The sequence below is a fragment of the Marmota marmota genome, unplaced genomic scaffold (assembly GCF_001458135.2).
Source record: "Marmota marmota marmota unplaced genomic scaffold, marMar, whole genome shotgun sequence".
NCBI classification, from domain to species: Eukaryota; Metazoa; Chordata; class Mammalia; order Rodentia; family Sciuridae; genus Marmota; species Marmota marmota.
Genome location: NW_026000221.1, coordinates 25,188,531 through 25,208,229, shown reverse-complemented (window position 1 = coordinate 25,208,229; position 19,699 = coordinate 25,188,531). Strand labels below are relative to the sequence as shown.

Here is a 19,699-nt window from a genome sequence, read left to right as displayed (position 1 = left end):
TTTTAAGGACTCCGGTTTTAGCCTGATCAATCAGAATTCTTAGCCACGAATATCACGTTTCCAAATGAAAATGAAACGACGAAGCTGGGGTGCAAATTAATGGGGCATGTGCCCTATTTCCCCATCTTATATGTATTCAAGGAAACGAAAGTGAAATTTGACATAGCATTTTATTTGAAAAGTGAACAGTTTCCTCGTTGTTGCATCAAAATACAGTCCACAGTTTTTACTGAAATGTGTTTATTCTATAGCAAGATAAAAGCATTTTGTTTCAGTTTAAGCAAAATACAAACAACTTAATCGCTGCTATCGTAACTCATAAAAAAGTATAAAACAGCATAAAAACACAATAAGCAACGTAGCAATGAATGGTTTATGTCACCAGTGTTTACGTTAAAGCCTCATTTAGGAAAACTTTACAACACATGATATGAAAACTTACAACTTTGAAAGAAAATATTTACATTGATTATTCAGATGTAGTGTGCCTTTTAAATATTCTACCGGTATTACATCATAATAAAAACTCTTGCTTTTTTTCTTTTTAAATCTTAACTTTTGTAATAACTGTTTTCATTTAAGTGCATTTCCCTTTTAAAAATACAGTGTTTTTATTTTTCGAAACTTGTCACTCAAAACACGGAATATAGTATTCACATTTCTTTTCTTCTAATTGCAATGAATAGGATGGGCTAACAGTGGTCATAGATATTGTTACAACATATACTGTGGCTTGATTTGGAGAAGTCCTGGATAAAAAGTGGAAATGAGTCAATAATTGGATTTAATCACTTGCATTTTTTTTTCTGGAGAGATTTAGGAAAAAAAAATAAGAGCTTTGGCAAAAGTCTGTGATTTACATTATTATTATTTTTTTTCATGACAAAAAAAATGCCATCAACGATTTACATCATACAAATGTTTGTATGAAACTGGATCTTCATATTTCAGGTAGTTACAACTGTGCTTTTTATTTTTATTTTATTTTTAGAGCTTCGGAAGTTCAAACAGCCTGGAAGTGTGGTTAACTCACTTCTGGAGAAATAAGGCCATTTTCTATGACTCAGAGAGGCCAGTTTATAGTCATCAGCAATGTCCCAGGATTCATTAAACGGTTTGATTCACATATTGTAGGTATAGCCTGAATAAATAAAAAAAGGCATCACATAAAAGAGCACAGCTTTTCTTGTTTAAAAACGAAGTGATTGATAGTCAGCTAAGAGGTGGTACCCAGCTACACTGTAGTTCTTATTGCCTATCTAATAGACGCTTGAGAGGACCGTTTGATCTGTTACACATTTTTGCATAACCAACACCAGCTTACTCGTTCCAGCCCCGTGTGCCTTCCCCTCCTGTGTCGCTCTCCTCCGCACGCAAATCCACCTGCCGCGTGCATCTTCAGAAAATACTGACCTGTGACAATACTTGAGTCTGTGTCTGAGACTGGATTTGCGACTGGTGCTGCTGAGAGGCCGGCTGGGGGCTCCCAATGGCAGGGATGGGGGATGTGATCTGAGAGGTGACAGGAGAGTGCTGCCGGGGAGAAGGCTGAGACTGGTGCTGCATGTGTTGCAGCTGCTGCAGCTGGATGTGCTGCTGCAGCTGCTGCTGCAGCTGCTGTTGGTTGATTTGCTGCTGGAGATGCTGCTGCTGCTGCTGCTGCAGGTGCTGCTGCATGTGGTGCTGAAAATGCTGCTGCTGCATCTGCTGCTGGATCTGCTGATGCATTTGGTGCTGCTGGAGTTGCTGCTGCTGCATCTGTTGCATCTGTTGCTGCTGCTGCTGTTGCTGCTGCTGCAATTGCATCTGATGCTGTTGGGTTTGCACCGAAGGGCTCACTTGGGTGGAGGTTGCTGAGCCAACCATGGTGGTCCCCATGGAGCTTATCAGCGGAGCCCCAATGTTCGAGGGCATGTTGGCCGCGATGGTGACCGATGTGACAATCTGGTTCATGGGGAGTCTCATGGTTAAGGGTTTGGGAGCAATTGACCTAGGGAGCGACTGTGAGAGAGTCTGAGGTGAGGCTGGTACCGTTCCATGTTGAGAGAGCGGAGTGTTGAGAAGGAGGGAGGAAGTCAGATTGGTCGACGCCAGGGTCTGCTGAACAGAACGAATGGTCTGGGCTTCTGCTGACTCAGCGGCAGCCTGAATTTGGGGGAAGAAAATTCCAGAATGTTATGATCTACAAGTATGTGGAGTACCTACATATTTTTAAGCATTATAAATTGACTTCAATGACAGCCACCATTATTCATGCCTTCCTATCTCCATGGCCTTTGTCATGTGACTATTTAGCTCTTCCAGGACACAGTCAAATTCTCCACCTTCTTGAGTCAAAGCTGCCCTTGTGCCTTTGCTTTGGTCACTAGAATGAAAGAGACACTATCCAATATCCACACTAAGGCTGGAGACCGTGCATCCTTCCACTCACTCTCTTGCAACCCATCAGCACCACGTGCAGGCCAGACACATGACCCAAATGCCCCCCTCAAGAGCCCACTCACTGCCAGCCAGCCAACTACAGGCATGCAAGTGACTCCAGCCACCTCCCCAACAACCTGTGAGCTGACCCCAGATAGAGGAGCGGGGCTGGATCTGAAGAACCAACCAGCTAACTGGCTGGCTCAGAGATAAGTGCTTCTTTTATAAGTCACTGTGCTTTGTGGTTGGTAGTTACACAACACTACTGCGTAACAAAAGATGACTGGTACAGGTTTTTAAAAATACTAACTCTTCAGCATTTAAGCCCATACTAACCTCGCCACTGAGGTACCATACGTTGAAAAACAATGAAGCGCAGACTGCCTGGGTTCAAATCCAGCTCTGCTACTGAACAATTTTGTATCTTTGGGCCATTTAATTCATCCACCTATTCTTGAGCTTCCTCATCTATAACATGGAATTATAGGGCATTGACCTTATACAGAGGTTATGGGAATTAAATGAGCTCATGTGTTAAGCATTTAGAACAGTGCCTGGCCCTTGAGAAGCACTTGATAAATGTTTGTATTTTCATCAATTAACAACTACTACCACCAGAAAACTACCACTACTAGAAAGCTTCAAAACCCTGTGTTTTCATAATTATTTATGCAGTGCTCACTTGACTATAAGAAAACATAATTAGATTACTCTGAGATACTAAACTGAAGTCCTTTACAACTTTAGAAATGTTTTCGGTTTACCAACTGTGATTTTTTTGGGTACTGGGGATTGAACCCAAGTGTGCTTCGACACTGAACCACATCCCCAACCTTTTTCAATTTTGTTTTTTTGAGACAGATCTTGCTAAGTTGCTTACGTCCTTGCCAAGTTGCTGAGGCTGGCTTTGAATTCCTGCTTCAGTCTCCTGAGCTGCTGGGATTACAGACATGTGCCACCATGCCTGACTAGCCATGGTGAAGATCTCCAGAATTTATCAAAGGATAAGAGAAGAATGTTCAACCTTCCCATGCCTGAACAATCTCTTAATGACACATGAAAAATCTGTGGTCCAACATGGAAACCTATTCTGTGCTAAAAATACACTAATTACTTCCACAAGGGTAAATTATTTTACAAATGCAATAGTGATTGGAATACTTCATCTTAAAGACTATTTTCTTTCTTCTTTTGTTCCACAAAATTAGAGGTGTCTTTTGAGAAGGAAGGAGCAGGGGGCACTTTGGAGACATCAAGTGACCGTCTAGAATCTTTCATGATTTAAAGTACTTATAGCTTTTATGACTCCAATGATAAAACCCTGCTATTAGAAGAAACCTGAGTCACCTTACAAGGAGTCCCCCAAGTAGACAAAGTCATTTCTGAGGGCTTCTGATTGAACACAAAATTGTCACTGTAAAGTACCATCCCTCTGTGAACAACTCCCTGCCTTATGAAAACCCAGAATGACTACCTGCTACTAGAGGGTCCCATTTTGAAGACTTAGGGTAAGATAATGGCTATAAATATTCAAAATTGTCTTTAAAAAAAACCTCATGACCCACAAAGTATACACAATTTTGTACATATAAATATGCATATTTAGATCATAGATACTCTAATGTTGGAAAATCACCAAGGTAGTCTCAAGGAAGAAACCACAGGAAAGTCTACATGGGCAATTGCATCATTATGCTTTTAACAGGGGCCATCTTGATAGTAAGTGGAGCTGGGTGGGTGACTGTAGAGTTCCTGTCTTGCCACATTTACCTCCTATGGTTTAATAGTGAGCTTTTCTTAATTTCCTGGAAGATGAAAAGTGACGGTGGGGTCACGACTTAAGGAAGGAAATTCCAGGTTCTTGCACACAGAGGTGTCCAGTAAATGGGAATATGATGCACCCCCTATGTTACCTGTAACCATGAGGATGAGATCCTGCTTGGGGTTATTTTACCCCTTGGATGAGTAGTCTGTCTAAGACATGGAAATCTTAATTAGCTCCCCTTACATCGTGGCTCTTATATTTGAGAACTAAAATCATATGTGTCCAATTTCTTGTCTCTTGATTCTTTTAATTTTTCTACTAGGATTTGATTTTCAGTCTTCACAAGCATGTAGGCAACACGCTGGACAGCCTCGATGGGTCCCCATCTCTTTAAATTATGGGTTCCAAATCAGCCAGTTCTGGTGGTGGTCTAATCATCACTCTGTGCAACTAGAAGCTGCCTCCTCTGAGATCACAGTATTGGCAGCTATTTCACACTTTGGGTTCAGGAGGAAATTATTTAAGCTTATACCTCAAGGAGTATGTTAGGTCTCTGAGTATAGATTTAGGATCCTCCCAAATAGCATCTACTGAGTTAAAAAATGAAACAGTATTTTAAGGTTTACTCTTTTAAAAATTCTGTCCCATTGGGTTTGGGGGGGGTCATTGAAGTCCATCAGGAAATACCTCTGGATCCTGATCTTAATCCAATTATCACTTTTTAAAAAATTTGTTCTAATTAGTTATACATCATAGCAGCATGCTACAATGTATCACTTTTGAGTTATGCCTTCTAAGTTCGTCAGCTGAGAAACTGGTTCTTGGCTTCAATCATTGTATGGCCCATTATTCATGCTTTAATGCACAAAGATTACTTGTACCTGCTTCTGGGTAAATGAATGAATAAATGATCTACTGAAGAAGTACGGCTCTTCCCTGCACTCCCAACTCATTAACCACCTCTACCTCCAGTGTGAACACCTGTAGCTCAGAGTTTTCGAGCAGTGTGCAAATCTGAGTACAGAATCAGTATATTTCCCAGCATGTGTCTTCCAGAGCCTCAGAAAAGGGTTTTGCTATTGACTCAATAAATGTTTCCTCTTTCTAACAAAGTGGGAAGTGTCCTGAGAGCTGTCAACAAAGGCAGGAGGACCCCTGTGGATCCGATTCCGAGCAGCTGCCAGGGGCAAATCTTTTTTTTTTTTTTTAATATATTTTTAGTTGTAGATGGACTTTATTTATTTATTTACTTACTTATTTATTATGTTATGTGGTGCTGAGAGGGAACCCAGTGGCTCACACATACAAGGCAAGTGCTCCACCACTGAGCTACAACCCCAGCCCGGGAAATCTCCCCCCAACCCTGGGAATTTTAATTTTATTTATTTATTTGTTTTTAATTTTAATTGATTTTTTTAAAAATAAATGACAGCAGAATGCATTACAATTCTTATTACACATATACAGCACACTTTTTCATATCTCTGGTTGTATATAAAGTATGTTCACACTAATCTGTGTATTCATACATGCACTTTGGATAATGATGTCCATCACATTCCACTGCCCTTGCTCACCCACCCCCTACCCCGCCCCCCGCCCAGCAAATCTCAGTGTAAAGAAAAAATACTCAGGTGAAAAAGAGAGAAAGGCAGTAAACCCTTTCACGCGGGCTCCAAGGTCCTCTGTTGTACCTGAGACAACACTGACAATGAAATGGCATCTTGACTTCCCAGAAGAAATATATCCACAGCAAAAACATTAGTTCAAACTATCCTCTCCAAAGCCCATCTAAATTCTAGGCAAAGACAATGTAATTAAATATTAAAATGATACAAACAGCTCAGGGCTGGGGGCATAGCTCAGTGGTAAGAGCATTTACTTAGCATGCATGAGGTCCTGGGTTCAATCCCCAGCTCGGCAAAATAATAAATAAATAAATAAACAGCACAGCTCACACTCCTTTTGGATCAAGTTAACAATCAACTAGAGTGGCATTTGCCTTGGAATTGTGTAATACATCAGGGTCCATTGTATAGTCTATGTGTAATACACATGCTTTGTCTTAGTACTTGGAATATTTATTTTTTATTTATTTTAATAATCATGAGGTTTATTTGTTTATATCATTTGGAACAGTTTGGTCAAAAATAGACTATTTTATACTCATACATTGTTGATGGGACTGCAAAGTGGTGCAACCACTCTGGAAAGCAGTATGAAAATTCCTCAAAAGACTTGGAATGAAACCACCATTTGACCCAGTTATCCCACTCCTCAGTATATATCCAAAGGACTTAAAATCAGCATACTACAGTGACGCAGCCACATCAATGTCTATAGCAGCTCAATTCACAATAGCCAACCATCTAGGATGGTTCCATAGATGCCCTTCAACAGATGAATGGATAAAGAAAACGTGGCACATATAACATTATGGCATTTTCTGGTAAATGGATGGAACTGGAGAGTTACCATGCTAAATAAAATAAGCCAATCCCAAAAAACCAAAGGCCAAATGTTCTCTCTCATATGTAGATGCTAACTCAAAATAGGTGGGGTGGAGGTGGGGGTTCACAGGATTGGGCAAGGCAAAGTGGGGGGATGGAGGGGGATGGAAATGAGAAAGACAGTAGAATGAATCGGACATAACTTTCCTATGTTCGTATATGAATATAGGACCAGTTTAACTACACATCCTGGACAACACAAGAATGGGAAGTTATATTCCATGTACATATGATATGTGAAAATACATTCTACTCTCATGCGTAACTAAGAAGAACAAATAAAAAAATATTAAAAATGCACCATTGTGGGCTGGGGATATAGCTCAGTTGGTAGAGTGCTTGCCTCCCATGCACAAGGCCATGGGTTCCATCCCCAGTACCACAAAAAGTAAAAAAAAAAAAAAAAAAAGCACCATTGCCTAAGAGGATAATGTAACCACTGAAGAATTTATGATATGGTCTTCCATAGCATAAATTTGCCTGACAAAATCACCTCCCAGTTTTAAATTGAGGACATTAAGACAGATTCCAATCCCCGACACAAGGAAAGAGTTAAAGGCTATTGAAGATTTGTATTTGTGTGGCCATGTACACCTGCATACCGATCTGTGAACCTTCTAGCAACATTTCAGATCCAGCAGCCTACATGAAGTCCTACTGCTCCTGTCCTCATTCAGCTGATCTCTGATGAGATCAAGGTTAAGATGCTCAGATACTTTTCATCAGCTCTCCGGGGAGTCACACCTGTGTTTCTGAGGCCGGAGGGCTGCTTCCCACCCTGAACACAGGCTTACCTTAGAAACAAGGCTGGCCCTGTATGCAGCCAGGGCCTTCAGGTATTCCTTTTTGGCAGCTTCTGTTTTCCTTTTATATACCTATTAAAAGACAACAGTTAGCACTGCCTTTAGCTTATAAACTCTCAGCTATTAAAATAACAGCCACGCAAATTAGGTCGCATAAACATCACTCACCTACAAAGTTTGGTCTCCTCGCCCTTTGATTTTTAAATGTTACCCACAAGCACGTGGATATTAAAAACACACCAAACCTTGTCCTCAGCACTGCAGCACAACTGGGATGTTTATTCTAAGAATGAGGGAAAAGATCTGGGGTTGCCACAGAGAGATGCCTTCAGAGCTGAAGGCCTCATGCTAAGGCAGCAAATAACCAGCTTTGCCACAAATAGCTTAAATTCTAGTAAATAACAAGCTTCTCTATCTGTGTCTTCTTTCCCTTGCATGTTTTAACTGCAAGGGAAATCAAATCAGAGTATTAAAAACAAACAACAGCCAGGCAGGCATGGTGGCACACGCCTGTAACCTCAGACGTTTGGGAGGCTAAGGCAGGAGGATCACGAGTTCAAAGCCAGCCTCAGCAAGTTAGTGATGCACTAAAGAACTCAGTGAGACCTTGTTCCTAAATAAAATACAAAAAAAGGGCTGGGGGTGTGGCTTCATGGTTAAGTGTCCCTAGGTTCAATTCCCAGTACCACAAACAAATAAACGGTAGAATTTGTGAAGAACAAAGAGAAGAGATGGAGACCTTTCAAACTTGGTTTCTTTGGGAGAGGAAAAACAACAATAAAAAATTAAGTCAGAAATAATAAAAGGTGGAGAATTACATAATTAAATCCCAGTCTATTAAGTATGATTTGGGCTTCCTTTTATGAAATTGTCTGATGGCTAGGTGGTAGACCAAAATGCAACTATTTTTTCTCTCCAGAGCATGAAAGTTCGGTTTGCCAGTTCCTTAGAACTCCACTTAGGGGACAGAAAATCAGTCCTCTGTACAGGTGATGAGCTCATGGCAAACAAACAGGGAATTTCAATACTTGCACCCTCTCAATGAACTAGCCACCGGAAATGAGTTCATGATTCCTTAAAAAAAAAATCCCAAGTTTTCCACTCTTCATTCCTGAAACAATTATTCTGTTTTATCACTAATAAGGGTCTATTCTTCTGTGACGATATAAAAGTTGACTCCTATTAATGGTAATTAGGTTTCATGCAAGGAGCAAGGGGAGGACCAGCCCCCAAGGAACCCGTTCTTTTCTTCGTTCCTGTGGAGTCGTTTTGAGGGGAAGGAGAGGAGGCTAGGCCCCTAAGGAAGTATCTCCCACCAGCATGGCTAATCTCTGAATACCTCTCACACTGCCTAGCTTTAAAATGAACTTGGAATAAAATTTCAAATGCCCAGTGACAATAATGAGACATGCAGAGGTAGCTTCAAAGTTTGGAAACCCACCAGGATAGCACAAGGGTTCAGAAAGATGATCAATGGGAAGGCAAGCAGGATGGACCTAATCCCTTTGTAGGGCCCTTTTTGAACAAAGGGGGGGAAAAATTCCACATTATTTAAAATGAAAAGATTATCATCAAAAGTTGATGCTTGCAGGCTACTGCCTGGATTTCTTCCAACCCTCCTGTGACCGGATTCTGAACATGCACCCTTAAACTGACTGAGAAATCGATGTAACTAGAGAGTTGCTTGGATTTATATGCATGTGTTTTAATGCCATAGCTTAGAAAGGCTTTCATAAGAAGCAATCATATTAATGGAATGGATGCACTCAGAAAATACATGGGGAATATCCTGGTAACTTCAGATCTTTGCCTCACCTGCTTCTGCTCTTCTCCAAGACTGTCCCACATAGACGCGACGATTTTTGAGACCTCTCCGAAGGTTGCATTGGGGTTTTGACCTTTAATTGCAGCCTGTGTGTCTCTGAAAAACAGGGCATATGCTGATACTGGCTTCTGCGGCTCATTGGGATCTTTCTTTTTCTTTTTCTTTGGAGTCTTGGGCTTCTTGCCAGAATCTGGAGCGGCTCTTTTCTCTCCAATGGCCTGCAAAGCGGGAAGAAAATTCACTGCCTAGAATGTACTTGCAGAGAATACAGCGAGACTTGCTCAGATCCACAATTGTTCTTTGAAGGTTTTGTTAAGCATCATCAACAGATGAATCACCACCAAAAGCGGGGGAGGGGCGAATTTGCTTAGAGTTAACTGGACAGCAGAGATTAGCATTTAGAACACTGATTAATGAGACCCAGAAGTATCTTCAATACATTCACAGCATATGCTCTAAATAGCAATTATGAGCAATGAAAAACAGAACACTATTCCAAGCAATACTATAGGTGTATGCTTATGCACACACAAGCAAAATATTTTACACTTTCAGGGATTTTAGCAGTAAAACCAAACAACATCCTGGATGTCGATCACATTCAGGTATTTTAAACGAGGTCCCTTGCCACAATCATATGCCATATGTATGATCGGTCTTAATTGATTTTTTTTAAGCTTGATTTTTTTTTTAAAATTTTTCCAGAATGTTACTTTGCTAATGAGTCTCTGGAAACTCAAAAGAGAAAGAAGCTGTAATCACTACACTGGCACAGTAAAGGAAAGGTCATCTTTATTTTCTAAAATAACAATAACTTTCTAAAAGACAGGATAACAAGAAATGTAAAAATGTCAAAACCACTTTAACTGGAGATAAAAAAGAAATTAATATTCTCCATAAAATTAAAAAACCTGTAAAAGAACCACAGTTGATGCTTAAAATCACCAAGACTAACTAGAGGACTAATAAGAAGATATTTATTATATGTGGTAAGTAACTTGATCCACAAGTTAATTGCCATAAAGACTCACAGGTATTGATTCACATTATGAATTCTGAAGTTAAGACCATGGAAATGATACAGTATAGATCCATAGATTCCACCTCCCTCCCCCCCACAATTTACAAACTACTAAGCTTCATATTCACTTTTTACCATCTATTTTTATTGATCATATTGATCATAAAGGAAATGATTTATCAACCTTGGGTTTTTTCTTCTCCTCGATTACAGTACAATTATGTTGAAAACAATTTTCGGTTAATTTCATCAAGAATCCTGAAGTGTTTGACAAATTCTGTTTTAAAAGCCAGCCTTGGGCAAGATCAGCTGAGATAGATAAAAGTTACTAACAGATTGGCTTTTAATGGCCTTGAATCCTAATTCAAATATTCCTAGAGTATTATTACTTTCTGAATGAGGGTCATTTGAAACTTAATCCAATTACTAAAATTCTTAAGAGAGGAAACTGATACGTAGATTTTTTGAGAGCTCTGAACCTTCGAAAGTTAAGAAACCACTGGCCACCTTCTAGATTTGTGCCATTGGAGTAATAACACCCACCCCAGTTGACAGGTAGTTAAAATGCTTCAGAGGGTGTTAAATCTTATCTCACCTCCCCTTCAAGATGCCATTTTTCATAACTCACACAATTCAATAAATCTGTAGACCCCATTCATTGTCTTTTTTTCTAAAATCTCAAGAGTGAGTGAGACTTGTTTAATTCCACTCAAAGGAACCCATATCCTTCAACTACAGCTTGAATTGGAGCCAAGTTCTCCTTCAATGAAAACATTACTGTAGCAACAAGAAAAACAAAATATAGATCCGCTCATATTTTTCTAATTGAGTCAAACAACTATATTCTTTTTCTGGAAGAAAATTTGGTACCGTTTGTGCCAAAAGTAAGTACCCTGACCGATGAGATAATTTATAGTGCAGTTTTCTGTTTTGTTTTGGTTTTTTTCCCAAACGAGAGAAGTTCAATTTTATTCTCTTTAAAACAAGGTATAAATGTTGACAACCTCTGATGCTTCTCTTGTAAAACTGTAACTTGCCTTAGCTATTATTACCTTTTTAAGAATAAACCAGAAATGAAATAGTCCCACTGTTTAAATAAACTTTCAGAATTAATTTTCCTGGAGAAACTTTTGTGTAGTTGAATTTAAAGGGCTGGGAAGGCTGAAAAAATGGCTTTACCCCCAAAGAGACATAATTAACCATCATTTTAATCCTCCTTTTTCAACTGTTATTTAAAAGGGAACAAATTGGAAACCGAGATGCTTTCACATAAAACTGAGTCCCTTACTTAAAATGGAGCAAGATAGGAGTGACCTGGAAGGTTCTCCTTAGATGTGATGATTTCAATTTGGTACAAAGGTAAGTCTGATCAGTGGACATGGGCATTCAGTGCAAGGACTCCACCTTGATATGTAATGACCAGCTGTCACCAAGCTGTGTCTTATGTCCCTTGAGTTTCTTTATTTCTCACTTCACCACAGTTAAGTCCTTGTGAGTGTGAGTATTACCAACCCTGCATCTGCCAACCCTGAGCTCAATGCAGAGCTAATTTGAGACCAAATCCTTCATCTTGAAGTCCCTTTGGTTTCTGTGCCTTCCTCTCTTTCTCTCTCTCTTTCTCTCGAAGTGCTTTTCATTATTTTATTATTTTTATTATTTTACTACTTAAAGTAAATGATGCTTTCAAAGTTCTGCCTTGACTTGCTCCTTACCCTTTCTAAGAAATCCTGATTACTTCCATGTCCTCACATCTATGGGCTGATGGTTCCCCAATCTATAGTTCCAGATCAATGAAGTGAGCTCTAGACTCAAATATAAGCACCTAAATTCAACCATTACATGCCAAACTCATCCTGCCCCTGGGGGTGGGGACACTTCTCTTTCTAGGTGGATCCTATCATTTACAGGTAGTCATGCGGTCTCTCAAACTAAAACTCAATTCATCTCTTCTTCAAATTCTAGGGAATCACTGAATCTTAATGAATCTCTGTTAAATGTCTCATTAATTGGGCACCTTCTGCCCAATCTGCTCTTTGATGAAAGAAAACAAACCAACAAAAATCTTCTAATGGATTTTCTTTTCTCTGATTCCTCCCTTTGTAATGCATTCTATCTGTTGCCAAAAATTACCCTCTTAAAGCATCAATTTGCTTAGGCCATTCCTCTGTGCAAATAATTAATCAGCTCTCAGCCACCACATTTATGCCATTTCTTTCTTCTGTTTCTCCCCTCCCCCACATCAAAGTTCATGATACTAATAAATTCACATGTACTTTCCTTTGCTTCTCACTGTTCCTGCTACCAGAATGCTGGCCTCTTTCTTCTGCCTCACAAACTTTTATGCATCCTCTTAGACTTCATTCAAATACAACCTTCTCAATAAAGGCTTCCTCAAATCACTCTCCCAAGCAGAATCGATTATAATCCCAGCACACCAGATACATCAATTATACCCTTAATCGCATCTGGAGTTAGTTTTAAACATTGCTATTCCTCCTCCGTGGGGAGTCCCTCGGGCAGTAATTCTCTTATAAATCTTTTTATCAAGTAAAATGAACCAAGTAAAATGTCAAGTACAGAGTAGGTGTACAACCCAGAATTCATAAAAAAAGTAAAGAGTAGCTGTGTTTTATTACAGTATTCTTTATATTGAAGTTATTCGTACTAGCCAGGTATGGTAGGTAGTACATTCCTGTAATTCCAGCGACTCAAGAGGCTGAGGCAGGAAGAACACGTGTTAGAGGCCAGCCTTGTCAACTTACCAAGACCCTCAGCAAATTAATGAGACCCTGTCTCAAAATAAAGATCAGGACTGGTGTTGTAGCTCAGTGGTAAAATGCACCTGGGTTCAATCCCCAGTACCAAAAAAAAAAAAAAAAAAAAGGGATTCATTCCAGGCAATCTAAAAAGTCATAAGTGCAATCATCTATATTCTTAAAAAATATGCTTCCCATGATAAAAATAAAGATGTGAATGATCAGAATTTACTAAGAGATAAACATCACTGAAGATGCAAAGCTGTCAAAAGTGGCAGAGGTACAGCCAAAGAACTGGATGAAACTTGTCCCTTGGAACACTCAGTGAAAACCAGAGCAGTTCCCATTTTTGCAAAGTCTAGAATTTCTACAAGTTTCTGGAAAAGGAGTACAGACCCTCCCTTTTGCAAATTATGAAAATTAAGTTTACAAGGGTTAAATGAACTTGTCCCACGGCTTACAACTCAGAGAAACCACATCTCCCAATTTTCAGTTCATACCCTTTCTAGTGAAAAAAAATAAATAAGAGGGGAAAAAAATATTTAACTAGCATAAACTTAAATGTGACTCCAAACCCATGAGGAAACAAGGGTTAGACCAGGAATGAAATTCACAGCCAGAGATAGGGGGCAAGGCGCATTCTCTGGGGGTTGACAGCTCTAACTTACTCTGCTGGCTTCCTCCGCATCCTCCTCGTTGATGGAGCTGGAAGGCGAGGGCGTGGCCGATTTGCTTGCTGGAGGTGAAGGAGATGTATGGGACATGCTGGCTCCTCCCAAATTCAAGCCCAGCTGGGCACTGAGCTGGGACTGGTTGATGGTGGTGAGCTGGGCAGGAGGCATGATCCCCGATCGCGCAGCATCCGTCATGTGGACGATGGACCTCATGATCAGGGAGGGGTCCTGGCGGTACTGAGAGACTTGTGTGTGGCTCTGATCCTACAACAGCAATGGCAAGGGCGGAAAAAGACTTTTAGTTTCCCCAAATATCCACAAACGCATAAAGTTATCAGCTTCTTAGATCCAACCTGTTGCAATTTTGACAGGTTGGACGATTGCAGGATGATATTCTGTATGAATTAAGTAAATAGAAAGACTCCTGCCAGGTCATCGTAAGCTCAGGAGCACAAACCCCAAATACCCCAAATATCCAGTGCAGGCTGTTTGACTGCACACTGTCTTGGGATGACTTTTTTTTTTTTTTTTTTAAAAGACTATCAGTAAAAGGAAAGATGAAATTCTTGCTGGTCAAGGAGGGAGAGGCAGAAACAGGGACCCAGCCCTTCTGGGCTCACCAACTGGTGCACACAGCGCAGTTGATTCCATTTCCCTCCACTCAGCTCTGTGAGTCAAGAAGAGTCAGTCCTTCAAGGAATGCAGGGACACACAGAGAGGAAACACAGAGCTTTGCTTTCACAGAACAACACGTGTCTGCTGCAGGGCATCCTGTCTTTGCAACCCCCTCGGTGAGCCAAAGGGGCATTCCGATGCTGGGTACATGTCAATGGCATCTGGAAGTCATTTCATGTCTTTCGGATCAGATACCAGTTTTTTTTTTTTTTTTCACTTAAACCTACTTTGTTTCTTTTGTTCAATGCCACCATGATTTAATGTACTAATGGATTTTTTTTTTAATGTGGAAAGAGAAGGTAGAGATCATCAGAATTTAGTTTTCTCTGAAAGTGGTATCAGTGACTTCAAAAGTAGCCTTCTCTGCTCTGGGGAGTTGTACAAAAGGCTTTAGAGTTATTATTGCTTCTTTTTCTCTCTTGTGTTTTTTAATTCCAACGAATCAAAATATGAAGACATGCTTTTCGAATGACTTCAAGACTTGTCATTTAGAGTGAGTCTGTGATTTTACTGAAACCAAATTTTCTTGACTCTCGGTGACCCAGAATCTAATTTTATACACAAGCCTATGAATTCTTAACGGTCCCTCTTTCGAGTCCTTCTGAGAAGGCTTATTTTTGCTCTTTAAAGAAGCAGAATAAATTGTTAAAAACTAAATTTCTTCATGTTAAACATACAAATGCTACTAAATAAGAAGCAGTATCAAAGGGCTACTTGAATTATGTTCTACTGTACTACAAAGTATTATGAAGCTTTTAAAAATAATGAATTAGATTTATGCATATTGACCTAGGGCAGACTTTCTCAGTCTTAGCTCCATTCACATTTTGGATCAGATAATTTTAATTTTTGTTGTGGGGCTCATGCTGTGCATTGGGTGCTTCAGCAGTATCCTCAGCCTCTACCCTCTAGATGCTCAGAGAAACCTCCTTCCCCACATATGTATGATAATAAGCATCTCTAGACATTGCCTTCTGGAAAGCGAAAATCATTCCCAGTTGACAAACCACTGACCTAGAGTGACATCCAAGATGTCCAAACAAAAGAACAAGTTGTAAAAAAATTGTAGAACACAGTTCCTATTTTTGTTAAACAAAAACAAACAGACAAAGGCCAAATATGGCAGTTCAAGCCTGTAATCCAAGCAGCTCGGGAGGCTGAGGCAGGAGGATGCCAAATTCAAAGCCAGCCTCAGCAACTAAGCGAAGCCCTAGGCAACTTAGTGAGACACTGTCTCAAAATTTAAAAATAAATAAATAAAAAGGGCCAGGGATGTATCTCAGTGGGGTTTAATACCTGGTACCAAAAAACAAATAAACAAACAAAGAAAAAAGAGGAAGTTACAACAGTTACATTAGGTCACATTCCAGGGTAGGACTAGGGGAATGAAGAGGAGAGGCTCAACTTTTCCCCTCTACCTGCGTACACTGTTTTGACAAACTTTTCACCAAAACACAAAACGAAACAAAGAAACGCTAAAATACTTGAGTCACGAAAAGCTAAACAGAAGATAACACAAGTGGTTAAAATGGTCTAGCAAATTGTTAGTTTAATATTAAATATATAGATTTTCAATCTCCTAATAATTGCAGAATTATTAAAATTAGTCTGATTCTGAAGAAAATGTCACAGGTATCCCATCAACCCCACTCTTTCCTCTCTCACAACATTCTCTTCCATTGATCCTAAAATAGGACATTCCATCAGTAGGTGACCTCCTGCAGGCTTCTGTCCTGAAAGTGGATTTGGTGAAAACACTTTATCTTATTTATTTATTTATTTGATTGGCATTCTAACCAAAAAAATGAACCCATTTCTTCTAAGCTTTGAGCTCTCTGTCCAGTCTTCCATGTTTTTTTGAGGCTCAATCATTATTCACTTATTATTCAATTCCACCCCCCAATAACAGGCAATTAAGTTACCTATCTTACCCTTAAATTTACTCCCATACACACTAAAATAGAATATTTTCAAAGTCTTTTCAGACTTATTGAAATCTGGATGTTTTTAATCAACAAGCAATGTCCAGAGTACATTTAAATTGTTTTAATTCTGACTGTATAATAATAAATTAGTTAACTAGCATGACCATGAACTATGCTAATCAGATTTATGCAGCTTTTTCATTAACAGAGGAGTTACTTTGCCCTCTTCGCTCCAATGCCTGTGAAAATTAGCACAGAAAGATGCTGCATGGACTCACCCACGACGACAGCATTTTAGACAGATCTCCTAATGGAACAGAAGACCAAAAACATGTTCTTCTTCCTGGCCTGCCAGCTCTCCCTGAATTCCACCGGCCATATATGCCTGTATATGAGTGGGCTGCTTGGGAACCCCTGCTGATGGGCAGCTGCGGTTCAATGTACTAATAAGGAACAATACTAGGTGTTGGCTCTGTGCCAGAGGTTCTGCTAAACTTGCCATGTATTTTCTAATTTAATCCTTTAGAAAGTCTTGATTTGATAGTATTACTATACCAATTCTTTGGTAAGAGTGATTCCCTACATCACCAAGCTAGCAGTGACACTTGCTTCTTGGAAACACTATTCTCCAGAGGAGTTGCAGTGCCTCAAAGGTAGCAGGTACCTGCAGAGAAGGGAATGGCCCTTGGGGTCTCCACCACCATCAAAGATGCTGGCTGCATCCTCATCTTCCACAGGGCAGGACGCTCTAGAATATTTTCAAGTAACCTCTGCCTCACATCATCAACGCATCAAAATGTGCTAGCATTTACCACGGCTCACAGTTATCCACTAATAACTTCCCATGCTTGAGGATTATAGTATAAGAAGATTAATGGTCAAAGTGTCTCTTTAGAAATTCAAGCTCCTTTAGGGTCACCAATTATTAACAACCGCTTAAGGGAACTTGATTCCCCAAAGGCGCCAATCATTTTCCATACCAAAAAAAAAAAAAATGTAACCTTTAGAAGACACTTCCTTTGATCTTAGGATTCCCACTTAAAAAAGAGAAAGCTGTCAGTTCAGTTCAAAAGTATTTATTGAGCACCTATTATATGCCAGGCAGGTGAAGCCAACATATCAATGCTCACATCTTTGAAAACAAAATTACCATGTCTTTTAAACATTATTCTAAACAAAAATTGGAATGGACCAAAAGGTTTAGTATATCAAAAGGTAGGTCAGAGAAATTTATATAGACTCCTCCAAGAGATAGCTCACGATTCTTATCAGTAGTAATATATTAGTAAGGAAATATATAACCATGAATACAACCTAAAGAAATTTAATATGTTTTTATAAATCATTACCTCTCATTTGCTAAAAGTGGGTCCTGAAAGACTTCCCAATGTTTACTTAAAAGCAAGGCAACTAACTGGTGCATTGCAAGAGATGGTCACTATCATAACCAGAAATAAGATCTGGGTGCTGGAAGCTTTGCCAAACTCTTTTATTTTTTTATGTTACTGGGGATCAAACCCAGGGCCTCCAGCACACTAGGCAAGCACTCTGTCACCAAGTTAATATGTAGTATTCATTTGTATTACTTCCTAGTGCAGCACTTGGAAAACTTTGTCCTCTATTGGGTGATATTAGACAAAGAGTTCTCAATCTCAATAATGACCTTTTGGTCTGGAAAATTCTATTGGGGGGATTCTGCATTGTTGAGTGTCTGGTATCTTCTCTGGTTCTACACTCAAGATGCCAGCAGCCCCTTCCTATTAGGCTTTGACAAGCACGATCTGACAAATGTCAAGAATCTCCCTTGTTGAGAAGTAGGCTATTGGACAAACATCGAGGACATCATTTACTTGGGGTGGCGGGGATGGTGGGGGTTAGTAGCCAAAGCTTATACTTTATCCCTAAAAATAGAAAGCATGAGGACAAAGAAGATTCAAATTGTGACAAATACCATGAAGAAAAAAAAAAGTTACTGGGGAGGATGGTTGTTGCATTCATCAGGCTAGCAAGGAAGTCCTCTTAGAAAGATGACACGGGAGCAGGTAGAGAGGAGCAAGGAAGAGCCAGAGATGGGCGGGAAGCGTGTTCCAGGCAGAGGGAATAGCAGGTGCAAAGTGAGCAGGGATCAAGCCTGGCCGACTCACAAAGTGGAAAAATCAGGGAAGCCAGAAGCAGGCTGGGCAAGGTGGAGAGGAAATGCAGTGGGACCGAGAGATGGAAGGGGCCAGATGATGCAAAGTGGGCGAGTGACACAGGATGCCCCCCAGAGGAGGGGACCAGAAGAGACAAGGCACAAAGGGAGGCGGAAGCTAACTGAGCTGGAAAAGAGGGCACTGCATCCCAAGCAGACAGGAACACGAGCCAAGGCCCCACATGAGGACGCATGCACAGGGAAGGACGCGGAGGCCAGAGTCCCCCGGGGCCAGGACAAGCAAGGCCCGCCATGAGACTGGAAAGGCAGTGGCCACAAAGTGACAGGCTTTATGGTCCATTTTAGGCAGTCTGGATTGTGTTCCCAGAGTAGAAGGAAGCCTTGGCGTGTTTAAGGGCTGGCGTCTCTCCATCGAGGGGGTCATCCATTCCAGTAAACTCTCCCTAACTGACCCTCTTCATGGGCAACCTGTTTAAACCACCTGTGGGCATTTTGGTTTAGTTCAAATAGAAATGTGCAGCCTAATCCCTCAAACTATGTTTTGAAGAGAAAACAAGTGTTAATTTTTGCCATCACAAGGCATTCAGAGTGGGCAGGTTCTGGTCCTCTTGACCTAAAGCTTTGCACAACTCATGCATGCGATGCCCAGGGTGGACAGCAACCCAGCGCTGGTCTCTGCCCGATGAGGGGCCTCTCTGTCTTTTCAATGGGAAACCAATGTGTGGGTATTTCTGGAAGCAGTCCTTGTTTTCTTAAATTGCCTGAAAAGCCGTCAATTATTGAGGGTCAATTATTTAAGTGAACTGTTAAAAAATCTAGATTTTTCTATATTGAAAAGGAAACCTTCCATCACAAACACAAACGAAAAACTAGATTCGCTCATGACAAATGGCATGCCAAATAAATACCAAGAGAAGAGAGGAAAACTGTCCGTTTAGGATAAATATGGGACCTTATGCCTAAGGCTCTGGGCCTAACTTGTTTCTCTGACTCAAGGAAGACAAAAGAGAGGTGTGGCTAGGCATGGCGACACCTACTTGTTATCCCAGAAACTAGGGAGGCTGAGGCAGAAGGATCATGAGTTCAAAGCCAACCTCAGTAACTTAGCAAGGCCCTCAGCAACCTAGAAAGATCCTGTTTCAAACTAAATAAATAAATAAATAAATAAATAA

General features: G+C 40.3%; 1 protein-coding gene across 1 annotated transcript in view; it reads right to left on the bottom strand.

The window, feature by feature from the left end:
- Window positions 1-151: 151 nt before the first annotated feature.
- Tox3 (TOX high mobility group box family member 3) overlaps window positions 152-19,699 on the bottom strand; it is a 104,630-nt gene continuing 85,082 nt past the window's right edge. The window contains exons 4-8 of the mRNA XM_015488738.2: window positions 13,770-14,039; window positions 9,315-9,542; window positions 7,491-7,571; window positions 1,414-2,145; window positions 152-1,141 (exon numbers count right to left, since the gene is read on the bottom strand). Of these exons, the coding sequence (XP_015344224.1) occupies window positions 1,064-1,141; window positions 1,414-2,145; window positions 7,491-7,571; window positions 9,315-9,542; window positions 13,770-14,039 (1,389 nt within the window). The 3' untranslated portion in view covers window positions 152-1,063. The remainder of the gene's footprint in view (window positions 1,142-1,413; window positions 2,146-7,490; window positions 7,572-9,314; window positions 9,543-13,769; window positions 14,040-19,699) is intronic.